The sequence below is a fragment of the Chiloscyllium plagiosum genome, chromosome 10, assembly GCF_004010195.1.
Source record: "Chiloscyllium plagiosum isolate BGI_BamShark_2017 chromosome 10, ASM401019v2, whole genome shotgun sequence".
Lineage (NCBI taxonomy): Eukaryota > Metazoa > Chordata > Chondrichthyes > Orectolobiformes > Hemiscylliidae > Chiloscyllium > Chiloscyllium plagiosum.
This window is the reverse complement of record NC_057719.1, coordinates 73,630,969-73,644,186: the sequence shown is the minus strand read 5'-3', so window position 1 is coordinate 73,644,186 and position 13,218 is coordinate 73,630,969. Positions and strand designations below refer to the sequence as shown.

The window sequence follows — 13,218 nt, the reverse complement described above, 5'->3', positions numbered from 1 at the left end:
AATCATTTGCCTGCTTAGATAGGTTGTAATGATTGCTTGGCACTATTTCAAGGAGAAGCAGGGATGTTACCCTTGGAATCCTGCCAAATTTCTCTTTTCTCTTCGGCAGCCCATCAGGGCTGAATACAACTTGTTTCCAGTCCAGTATAGTCTGTCCAGTTAGCCCAAGACTGAAAATCATAGAAACCCTACAGTGAGGAAGCAACCATTCAGCCCATCGAGTCCACACTCACCCTCCGAAGAGCATCCCACCTGGACTCACCCCTCTACCCTCTACCTGCTCATTTCTCATGGGGTGAATTGTTGCAGTAAGGAAGACAGGGGAAGAGTGTTGCCGTGATAGTCTACACAGATTACAGGTCTGTGGTGGATCCAATAGTAATAATCACGGCTTGCATGTCTTCATGCAATAGTTGGAGAATAGTGAAGAATTTCTATGGGCAGGCAAATTTGAGGAGAATGCTCCAGTATTCTTGCTGGTTGACAGTCAAACACTATTGTGTGGTTAAAAACATTCCTGTTGCTCCCTGCACTTTGTGTTGCTCTGAAGGTCATATCTACTGTGCTGATGAACAGGAGTCCACATCAGGAGGAGCTCTTAGCCACTGGGAAGGTACGACCGAGGAAGAATTTTGCAATGACCTTCCTTCTGACAGACAGCAGGGAGATCCCTTTGTAGTCATCATAATTAGCCTTATGTCCTTTTTTGTGGGTGGTCACAGTAGCTTCAGAGATCACGGGTATGTTCTTGCCTTTCCAAAGGCTGTGTACATGAACCTAGAGTGCTTCTTCACCATATCACAGTATTTCGGAGGGCATCGCATTTACACCTGCAACCTTTTTCGTTATCAGCTGTCATGTAGCCTTTGTAGCCTTTACAACCTCACGTTGGACTAGGGCTGCTGTAAGCTTGGGTCCACTGAAAGCTAAGAGCAGTGTGGAACCTATCAAGGACAGGTAGGAACCGAGCACTCACAATGGAATAAGCAATTCATGAATCTCCCCAAAAAAGACTCATTTCACAACCTGAGTGCCCTCAACAATATTCCTCGGCATGACCAATACCTATCCAATCAGTCAACATCACAAATCAAAAAAATCAAAAGAACTGGTCAATCACTCATTATTATTATTAGGAGTTTGCAGAGCCCACTTTGGCTGCTGCGTTTCCAACATTATAACAGCCACTACATTTCACAAAGTATTTCATTGGCTGTAAAGCACTTTAATATATCTGATGGTCACAATGTGAGTCTGTCTTCAAATTAAAGTCTGAAGTCAGCCTTTGTGGAGTAGCTATGTCTGAGGTAGTCTCGGATTCCTTTCTGGAGAACAGCCATTCTAAAACCAGAATTAGGAAAATAAATTCCCCTTTTATTAAAATAATGATACAATATGCCATTTTCTGTGTAATTCATGACCCATATATGAAATTGAGGTTTTAAATGCTGTTTCTGAAAGTGTAATTGTATTCAAGGCACATACATTTTGGAGGTAGGCAAACATTATGCTTTATTTTATTACCAGAGCAGAAAGGGAGCATTCTTCTATGAAATCAGCCCAGTTTCAGGCAGGTTCGTGGCAGACAATGATGGGAGGCCTATGTTATAAAGGTCCAGCCCCACTCACCTGGGACATCCAGTCACTATTAGACCATATGCCATAGGAGGCTATTCAGCTCATCAAATCTATTCCAACATTCAATGAGATCATGGCTAACTTGATAATCTCCACCTCCACTTTCCTGCCTTTTCCATAAACTCCTTGATTCCCTTACTGATTATGACCATAAGGTACTGGCCATTTGACCCATTGAGTCTGCTCTGCTGTTCAATCATGGCTGATATGTTTCTCAATCCCATTCTCCTGCCTTCTCCCCATTCCTCTTGATCCTTTTCCTAATCAAGAACCTATCTATCTCTGTCTTAGAATATACTCAATGACTTGGCCTCCACAGCTTTCTGCAGCAATAAGTTCCACAGATCAGCCAATCTCCAGTGAAGAAAGTCCTCAGGTCCAAGTCTTTCTTACTAGTGGAAACACCTTGTCAGTGTCTGCTCTATCTAAGCCTCTCAGTGTTCTTTAAATTTCAATCAGATCCCCCCTCAACATTCGAAACTTCATCAAGTACAGTCCCAAACCACTCCTCTTATGACAAGCCTGTCATCCCCGGGATCATTCCTGTAAACCTCCTCTGGACCCCTTCTAATGCTAGCACATCCTTTCTTAGATACGGGACCCAAACTGCTCATAATATTCTAAATGCGGCCTGACCAGAGCCTTTTGCAGCCCGAGCAGTATATCTCTGTTCTTGCATTCTAGCCCTCTTCAAATGAATGCTAACATTGCATTTGCCTTCCTAACTACCAACTGAATCTACATGTTCACCTTGAGAGTCCGGAACTAGGGCTCCTCAGTCCCTTTGTGCTACAGATTTCCAAAGCTTTTCCCCATTTAGAAAATAATCGAAAAGTGTGGTGCTGGAAAAGCACAGGTCGGGCAGCATCCGAGGAGCAGGAGAATTGACGTTTCGGGCATAAGCCCTTCATCAGGACCCTCAGATGCTGCCTGACTGGTTGTGCTTTTCCAGCACCACACTTTTCAACTCTGATCTCCAGCATCTGCAGTCCTCACTTTCCCAGTTTAGAAAATGGCCTACATTTCTACTCTTCTTACCAAAGTTTATAATCTCACACTTTCCCATGTTGTATACCATCTGTCACTTCTGTGCCCAATCTCCTAGCCCACCCAAGTCCTTCTGCAGCCTCCCCACTTCCTCAACACTACATGTCTCTCCACGTACCTTTAGGTCATCTTAGCAATAATACATTCAGATCATTAATGTGTAATGTGAATACATGTAGTTGTGATCCCAACACTGACCCCTGCAGAATTCCACCAGCTGCCATTCTGAAATAGATCCATTAGCCCCCACTTTCTGCCTTTTGCCAATCAGCCAATTGTCTAACCTTGCAGTAGCTTGTCCCTAACACCCTGGGCTCTTATCTTATTTAGAGGCTTCCTGTGCAGCACCTCGTCAAGGATTTTGTGGAAGTCCAAATAGATCATATCCGCTGGCTCTCCTTTGTCGAGTTTGCTCATTACCTCCGCAAAGAATTGTAGCAGATTTGTCAGACATGACCACCACCCCTCCCAACCGATGAAATTGGACTGAGTCAGCCTTATTTTACCAACCTCATCCTTTATAACAGACTCTAAAATCTTACCAACCAGTGAGGTCAGGCCATCTAGCCTATAGTTTCCTGACTTCTGCCTCCCTCCTTTCTTAAACAGGCATGTTAACATGAGTTATTTTCCAAACCTCTGGGACTCTCCCTGACTCCAGTGATTCCTGAAAGATTATTACCAATGCCTCTACAATGTCCTCAGCTATCTCCTTCAAAATTCTGAGATGTAGTCCATCGGGTCCCAGTGATTTATCCACCTTCACAACTTCTAGCTTCCCCAGCACCTTCTACTTACTGATGGCCATTGTGCTCACCTCAGCCCAGAACGGCCTTCATCAGCTCCTACATCATGCACGTACACTACATTGCCTTGCTCTGCATCTCTATTTGTTTAGTTTTTAAATTGCTGTTTTTTTTTAAATTTCACACTGGTCTTTCGATTTGTAATCTGTAAATATTTCTCCTACTTATCTTCAACCGAGAACAGATAGTCAAATCAGCAGCTATTACCAACCAGTGAACTTACAGCTTATCTGTGATGTCATTCCTTCTTTTGTGTTGAGCCCTCAATCCCGGGCTTCAAGTTTTCCCGCTAAAAATAAAATCTTACCAAATATGAATTTCAAAAAAGCAAGCAAAAAGCACCTCTTCCCTGCTGCACCAAATTCCCAAACTGCCTCCAAATTCCCCAACATTATGCCTCCGCATGCTATGTCTCATCCTGGATGTGACCTCCCATTTCTGACTGTGTGCAGCTGATTAAGAATCCATCTCAGCCTTGATTATATGTAATACATCACTTGTAATCAAACCCTGGAACTGCCACTGGCCATCTCTTACCCTCCAGCACCACAGTGCACCACAATGGTGGTGGGCAGAATCAGTATTGACATCTATTCCGTTAACTGAAAGTTCTGGCAGCTTCACTTGGAGTTGTGATATGACCCAGGAGACAGCGTGGTAAAGGATTCAAGATTCCTCGCTAGGCCGAGATGCCATTTTATTAGCCTCCTCTCCCTTCCAGTCAACCCTAACAGTGACCAGCTGGAACCCTCCATTTTAGCTTGGGACTTCAGATGGACATTTTTCTGACATTTTTCTCACATATTCAATCTTAAAAAAAAAGTTCCTAATTTCTTCTTTACGCTAGCATTTCACAGACACCTGTATTGATTGAATCACAACCTTGGAAATAGTGTTAGCATTTGAACTCCAGAACAGTAAATGGAAGTTAAAGTCCATCGGAAGAAAGTCCACCCAACAGGAAGAAAGTTCCCATTTATTTTCCCTTATTCTTTAAACAGTAATGTGAGCATTACTGTTGACTATCCTTAAATAGCTTCAAGGGAGTGATGGTGAGTCACCTTTTTGAACCACTGTTGTCCATCTGGTGTAGACGTACCCACAAGATTGCTCGGAAAGTCTTCAGCCTTCATCTTCCCAGCATGGCTGAACAAACTTATTTGGACAGGTTGCAGTACAATGGAAGTTGTCTGGGAATTGGCAGGATCAGTGAGATAATAGTCACCTAGAAGTGGCCAATATTTGACTATCTTACACTCCCAGTTCAACACTGAGTACAGAACTGACAGTAGAGTGTACCAAAATGCACAGCAATAAGTCTCCAGCCCATGTTTTCAAGCCTCAGAGCAGTATAATCATCTTTAGATGTGGTTATGCTTATTGGACATTTCATAAATAATCTAGACTTCGCTAAAAATTATACCAGAAATCAATTTAAGATGGTCATTCCGGCCCACAGTGTGATGCATTTGCCCATTTTATAAACTACATATAATAACGTCAAAGACTCTTTAGGCAAAAGAATTCAGACATATACTGCACCCTCATTGGGAGAAAGATGGGTGATGGAGACTTCCAATTTCTGCTGCATTCCCATGAGAACACCCTGACCAGAGTGTACTTGCCTGCGCTGAGACTGAAGACTGATATTTAACTATTCCTGCTGCATCTCCATATCAATGATGGTCCAACCAACCAGTGCCCTCTTCTCATGCTGTCTCAATTAGTCCCCCCAAGACTGTTTCTTCCATCCTCATCCTGGTAAGTACAAGACAAGCTTCAACTTCTCTTCACCTTTTAAAAATGTTTTAAGTTCAGTACTAACAAGCCATTATTTATTCCTTATGTACGATTCTCCTAGCACTCTACAATAACAGTGCTATATCTTCTGCAGTCCCTCACTCCTTCCTAGTGTAGAATACTGGGACAGCATACACCAGCATCATCAGCTCAAGGAATACATACTGATGGGAGGGCAATCTAGCAGGGGCTAATTTTGCTTAATTAAAAATAACCTGAACATGAGTTTTCTTTAATCTATGATAATATGATGCTGAAAAGTTACAACAGCACAGAAAGGGTCCTTAGACATCATAGATTGCACTACTCAATGTAAACCCATTATGAAGTGACCCAATTACTCTTAAGGCATAGGAGCAAAAATCAGGCCATTCAGCCCATTGAATCTGCTCTGTCAATCAATCATGGGCTGATAATATTCAGTGAAGGTGGCTCAGACTGAGGAAAACTGAAACAAGGATCCTGGGATTCTGCAAACCAGATCAGAAGCAACTCGAGGCAGGAATTTGCTCGGACTGTCTCAATGGTTCTCCTTATTGAACCTTCCTGGTGCTCAGCAGCACAAGGCACAGTCCAAAGTACTTGGCAGCGTAGACTGTCCCCAAGCACAACTTATTTATTTATGAGGCTTTATCTAATGCTTGAACTGTACTTCGGTCAGACACAGCTGTTAGAAAACCTGAAGAAATTACTTGCAGTTTCTCAACACCATGATTCTGAGTGTGTCATTCTTTCTGCTTATCGATCAGTTAAATTTTGAATTTTTAACAGGTCTTCAGCATTTGATAACCCTTGAAATGCCTCTACCCTACATTATTTTACACCATAAACATATAAATCATGCATCAATCTGATGGCCAGGATTAACACATAATCTTTACTTTTTTTTAAAACATGTTCAACCATTGCTTAGTAATTGCCTCCTTGTTAGTAAAGTCATTCATTCGAGCTAATGTGTTCTGCATTTTCAGAGTGCCACATTCGCGTGTCTTATATTCTGTCAGGCGTCTCCGCCTCTTAACGCCGTTACATGTGCGGTAGTTTCGTTAGAACCCGAAATGGGGAGAGATAGCACGGAGTGTACCTTGTAGCTGTTTGAAACGCCCATCCGTGACATTGTAGGGCGCCTGCTGTGGTGGGTTGTAACCAGGAGGTATCTCAGCTAGAGTGGACATGAGTAGGATGGTTCAAGCTGTCCGTGCGGATGGGGAAAATTGCCCTGAGCACTCCCAAAGAGGTAGATAGATGGTGGAGCGCACAAGCCAGTTTCTACAGCAGGCAGCGGGAACTGAGGGGTGGAGCCTTCGAGTTGATGGTTAATTTCTCTTCCCAGGTTGGAATCAGTTCCCGAGCGGTGGGCATGAGCCCGGTGGGTCCGAGTTCATTGCAGAGGCTGCAGTATCAGTGTCTGATGTATATACTGGAGAAGTTGCATGGGAATTGGGGCCTTTTTTTTAAAAAAAATTGAACACTGACCCTGTGGTAATAATCAGTTAGGTGATGTCATTCACTGTTTGCTCACAGAGGTGTGTGGAATAAAAACGTACGGCTCTAACAAGCTGAAGGACAGCAGATGGAAAGCACTTTTTTCTTACTGTGCAAGTTGTCGTTTTAAATGAATGCATATGAACTAGCTGCGTAGAGTCAGCAGAGAGCGTGAGCTATGTTTATAACAGGAACAAAACTATATGTGTGCTGGAGAGTGGGGGTGAAGTGAAATTCATTCACTTCTGCTATTGCAATTTTAAGTTCTAAAAAAAAACAATATTTGTTCCCAGCACCACCTACAGCAGTGAGAGGTATATTTCACTGAAGTGATCCACTGAGTGGGAAAGGGAAGTGAGCCAGGGAGCAGAGGAAAACACAATTTTTAGCGATTTTTAAAAAAAATTGTGAGCTTTTCATTAGAGCATGGGCTATATTCACATTTATTCAGACTCACACATTTATTCAAAAGCTGTCATGCGTCCATACAGTAAGAATACAAGAGGAATTCCTGCTCCAGTGTGTGGGGAACATCCCAATGATTACATCGGGGTCAGTTCAAATCCCGCCCTGGCAGTTTGGGAATTTCAATTCAATTAAGGAAAAGAAACTAAATAAAAACTAGAAACAAGCTAATACCGGTCATCATGACTGTGAGGCTATTGGATTGTTGTACAAATCCGACTGGTTCATTAATGTTCTGTTGGGGGAAGACCTTTCCCAGTGTGGCCTGAGAGACTCCAGATCCACATCAATGTGATTGGCTCTTAACTGCCCACAAAATAGCCCAGCAAGACACTGTTGTTTCAAATCATAGCAAATAAGCATAAAAACAAACTGGACACACTGTTGAGTTCAGCATCGGCAACAGGTATTGAAAATAAAACACACCCAGCTCAGGCAATGCAGTAAAGTCCTCCCAATTAAGAGGGTGAAATATGTTCGGCCAGCCCCGTGGTGGACGGGGGTTTCCTACCATGAAAGAATGCTGTCTCTGCTCCCACTCTCCAATGTCTGCCAATGGGAAACCATCTCCATTCCTCGGTCATGTTTAGTTCCAAGTGAAAGGCCCACAAACTGACTGGAAAATTCCAGTTGGCTGCTGACTATCATAGTCCACTAATTGTCCTTCTACCCATCAAACTAGCCTGACATAAATACGATCTGTGAGTGTGACCGCACCTTATAGGCCTCACCCAATATCAACCCTGGATATGTCTTGTCTCAGTAACAGTAAAGCCCATCACAGCCAGTAGAATAAGACATTCGTATGTGCCCCTGGGAGCCTTAAACATTGACTGTGGGCTCCATGAAGTTTCATAGCATCAGGCATGGAAACCTCCTACTAACTCGCACCTACTCTCAGCTGTTGAATCCACCCTTTCCTTTGTCAAACACCACTTGGAAGAAGGAAAGAGGCACACAATCTATTCTGGACAGGTACCATCAATGTCTATTACTGAAAGCTGCTGAGTGCTATCAACACTGATGGGGCTGGCTGAATCCTGAAAGAAACAGCTACTAGCCTGAGCTTTCAGAAGATGACAATCGAACCAAAAAGGCCACTCGATTTGGTGCACAGAAAGCTACTGGTTATAGATGTATCTGTCCATGACAATGTTAGTATGAGCAAACAACACTCAGTCCTTGTGCAGATGCAGTCTCATCTTCACAATGAGAACACTCCATTGCAAGTGTGACACTAGCACTGCGCTAAACCACTCAGCTGGCAAGAATTTCTAAGTCATTTCAAGTTCCAAGGCTCTATCAAATATCTGGGCTTTGTTGGTTGATCTCAAGCAGATTAGAGTATAGAGAGACTGTGACTGATCATATACACTTCCAGAGAGGTAACCTCTGCTGGAAGTGAACATGTGCAGATGTCAGGCGAGGACAAATCGAGGCATAATGCTCTGTACTGAAGTACCTTATATACACTGATAGTTTATGATCAAAGATTTGAAGTATGGTCACTCAGATAAGGTTATGGTCAGCAACCAGAAACACATACACTAGCAAGGAATGACACCTTCAGGGGAAAAATTGAAGGAGGCACTCTCTGAAAAGAACAGAGAAGATGGTTCAATTTAAAGATGCCCACAGCTGCAAGACTGTCATCATGGAGGGGCCATTCCTCCACTGCATAGCCACCAGCTGTGTGCCAACAGCCGTGGTGGATGTAGGAGAGTTTCCTGGCATGAAACTGTGCTGTCTCTGTTCCCCCACTCCAAGGTCTGCCAATGGGAAATCATTTCCATTCCTCATTCATGTTTAGTTCCAAGTGAAAGGCCCACAAACTGACTGGAAAATTCCAGTTGGCTGCTGACTATCAGCCTTCATAGACCATTAATTGTCCTTCTACCCAGAATTAAAGTGGTCCAAAGGCAGGAAGAAGCTGAAATTCCTTATGTCATTCTTTGGAATTCCAACAGAAATCCAACATTCTGCAGTGATGCTTCATAGGAGTTTTCAAACCCACAGAAAACTACAAAATTACAACTATCCACTACCTCCCTCACATCCCTGTGTTTTTTGGAACCTTCATGCACCTACAACCATACAAACCTGATGTACATATTTTCATTCTTTACTGGAAGAAGGCCACTCAGCTCACTGGATCACTATGGTCCTACTCCACAGCTACCTGAAGAAGGAGCAGTGCTCCAAAAGCGATTATATCCAAATAAACCTATATCCTGGTGTTGTGTGATTTTTAACAAGATCCTACATGGTGAGCAAGATGCTGTTTAGCTCATAAATAGTTGCCAGTTGCAATTCAAACACCCAATGAAAGCAAGTATATGCAGAATCATCATTCACCACCGAGCACAAAATCTGTTCATTATATCAAAATCTGTTGATTCATTCAGATCAGAAAAATGTTTACAATGAGTTTGATTTAATTTATAGCTGATCACATACGATCCCTGTCAGTGGAGAAGTAAACAGGTGTCAGCTATTGATGCATAATGGATATGAATGATAGGGGTCTGGCAAGTGCAGGGAGGTTTGAAGGATGTCTGTTACCAAGTGGAAATATTTGAAGTTATGCATGTCATTTCCACAATGATGCACTAGATCTCTCAGAGATCACAATACACTAAGTGTTAAATGTCCAGGAAGTTCAAACATCTGAAGGATAATTGTTATGGACCAGGCCAGATCCCCTCAAAACATTTGAAGAAGGTAGTGCAGGCCCTAACACTTCTAGTTGTTTTAAGCAGGTGTACAGTGGATATTCCAGGAGTGATGCAGCTGGCCCAACCACTCGGTTTTAAACAAAACAGAATTTATTTACACACAAACAAAAGAAAACCAAATTTAGAATAACATAACTATTTGAAAACCCAATCAACTCTACTGCAAATTAATAATGGTGTTCCAAATTTTTGCAACATCCCATAAAACCCCCTTGGCAAAAAGGTAAATTCAAATGCAGGTTCTTGCAGGAGAGATATTGCAGAGAGAGAGAGAAAGAGAGAGAGAGAATCAGCATATAGCTGTTTCTTTGGGTGCAGCAGCTTTAAACAGACTGCTTGCTTAAACCAAACCAAACCAAAATCCTGAATGGGAGAACTGGCCACTCTCCTTTCATTGTGCAAGTTTCATTGTGCCTTCTCAATTAGGTATTTCCAGACATATCGGAACCTCTAATTTTTATGACCCCTTTAGAAAAACAAAATCAGGACAACACAACCTTGTTAAAGGTGCAGCATTGTCACATAATTATCTGGTACCTGGAACCCTCTGAAAAAGTTTCGAACTCAAGGTGGAGACTTCAGAGGCTTGTGACTTACTTACCTTAGCAGTTACCTAGGAAAGTCTACAGGGATTATAACAGGCTCTAACTCCTTGCTAATTATAAAACTGACCACCTCAATCATTCAAACTAATTTCCTCCCCCCACCCAAAAACCCATCCCAAACTCTCACTGCAACCCCACCTCTTTCATGGATACCTACATTCAACCTTAGGTCCAACTGCCACTCTATATCTTCAACTATCTTGCCCACCTGGCAACCCACCTCCCTACCTACTCTACACTATGTACAACCCCACACCTACTGGGCACCCCACCCCACACTTGCCTTACACACTGACCTTCTGACAGTAGCTTTCAAAATAACCTTCAAACCTTTAACCATGGAGTACAGCAACTTTCTTCATAAAACTGGGGCATGGTTTCTGCAATGATCCATTCAACTGCTGCATATGTTGTTTACTGGATAGTTTCTATGAAAGTCATAGACTCAAACTCATTGAGGTGTCCAGTGTGAAAATAGGCCCTTTGGCCTAACTTGTCAATGCCACCCAGTTTTTACAATTAATCCAGTCCCATTTGCATGCATTTGGTCTATATCCTTCCATAGGCGAAAGTGAGTACTGCAGATGCTGGAGATTAGGGTCGAGAGTGTGGTGCTGAAAAAGCAAAGCAGGTCAGGCAGCATCCGAGGAGCAGGAAAATCGATGTTTCGGGCAACAGCCTTTGATGAAGGGCTTTTGCCTGAAACTTTGATTTTCCTGCTCCTTGGATGCTGCCTGACCTGCTGTGCTTTTCCAGCACCACACTCTTGACTATATCCCTCCAATCTTATTCGATCCACATACTTGTCCGAATGTTTCTTAAATGATAAAATTGTACTCACCTCCAATACTACCCCTGGCAGCCCATTCCAGACACATACCACACTCTGGACCCTTTTGTATCTCTCCCCTCTCAGCTCAAACCTATGCCCTCTACCACTGGGAAAAGCTATTGGTTACCTTATCTATGCCTCTCATGATTTTGTAGACCTCCATAAGGTTCTCTCCCTGTCTCCTATGTTCAAGGGAAAAAAGTCCCAGCCTATCCAGCCTCTCCTTATGACTCCAGCCTTCCCGTCCAGGTAGCATCCTAGTAAATCTTTTCTGCACTCTTTCTAGCTCAGTAACATCCTTGCAATAGTGGAGTAACCAGAACTGCATGCAGTATTCCAAATGTGGCCTTACCAACATCTTGTACAGCTGCAACAGGATGTCCCATACTGTTCTATACTCAATGCTCTGACCAATGAAAGCAAGCATGCCGAAAGCCTTCTTCACCACCCTGTCCATCTGTAACTTCAAGGAGTTATTAATCTGTATCCCCAGATCTCTTTGTTCTATAACACTCCCCAGGGCCTAGCCATCAATTTTGTAAGTCCTGCCCTGGTGCGATCTACCAAAATGCAACAACTTGCATTTATCTAAATTAAACTGCATCTGCCATTTCTCAGCCCACTGGTCCAGTTGAACAAGATCTCGCTACATTCCCAGATAACCTTCGTTGTTCACTATACCACCAATCTTGGTGTCATCTGCAAGCTTACTAACCATACCTCCTAAATTCTCATCAAAGTCATTTATATAAATGACGAATAATAGTGGTGATCCTTGCGGCACACTGCTGGTCACAGGCCTCCAGTCTGAAAAACAACCCTCTATCACCACTACCTTCAGGCCAATTTTACATTTTGGGTTTTTCATCCAGGATGCAAGTGGGCAAACTCTGTCTGATGTGGGATTGGGAACCGGCTCACGATCCAGACTGGAACTTCAAGTCGGCAGCTTTCTCCATTTCAGCCAAGCTTTCCAAAAGGAAGCTGTAGAATAAAATCAAATGAATGAGGCCAATAATTCTGAACTGTGTATACTAAAGCTGGCTGCACAACGGCATGAGGCGTGGAAGTAGGTTTCCAGCTGTTTGGTTTGCTTACAGAAGAAACTTTGGGTCTGGTGAGAACAGAAGAAAATGTGAAGCACCTGTTGGACATTGGGAACTGAACAGGATAGTTGCAAAACAAGTGTGCAAAAGGGGAAACCAAACAAAGACACAGCTATTCAGATTTTGTAATAATTTTGTCATCAGGATTGAACATACAATAGATTCAAAAAATGTTGAAAATCGAATCTTTAGAACTGTCAAGTTATATTATGTTATCATATTACAAAGTGGATTACTGTAAATGCTTGTTTTAACAAATATTAATATTCTTCATAGATATATTCTTGGCTTGAGAAATCCACCATTACCAAGGAGGATAGTAAAAGTTTTTTCAGGTATGTGAAAGGCAAAAAAAATGGTAAAGACTAAAGTTGGGCCCTTGAAGACAGAAACAGAGGAATATATTATGGGGAACAAAGAACTGGCAGAAGAATTGAATTGGTACTTCAGATCTGTGTTCACTGGGGAAGACACAAGCAATCTCCCTGAGGTAACAGTGGCTGATGCACCTGAACTTAAGGGAATTTATATTTGCCAGGAATTGGTGTTGGAGAGACTGTTAGGTCTGAAGGTTGATAAGTCCCCGGGGCCTGATGGTCTACATCCTAGGGTACTGAAGGAGGTGGCTCGAGAAATCGTGGATGCGTTGGTGATTATTTTCCAGAGTTCAATAGATTCGGGATCAGTTCCTGTGGATTG

At 42.7% G+C, this 13,218-nt stretch overlaps 1 protein-coding gene across 6 annotated transcripts in view; it reads right to left on the bottom strand.

The window, feature by feature from the left end:
- The window catches only part of LOC122553773 (spectrin beta chain, non-erythrocytic 1-like), a 269,990-nt gene that overhangs the window by 145,800 nt on the left and 110,972 nt on the right, over window positions 1-13,218 (bottom strand). Inside the window, exon 1 of one of the 6 annotated variants that reach the window (XM_043698086.1) lies at window positions 6,376-6,585. The exons of the other annotated variants lie outside the window; for them this stretch is intronic. Within the exon in view, the coding sequence (XP_043554021.1) occupies window positions 6,376-6,466 (91 nt within the window). The 5' untranslated portion in view covers window positions 6,467-6,585. Of the gene's footprint in view, window positions 1-6,375; window positions 6,586-13,218 lie in introns of those variants that run through there. 6 annotated transcript variants of the gene reach the window in all.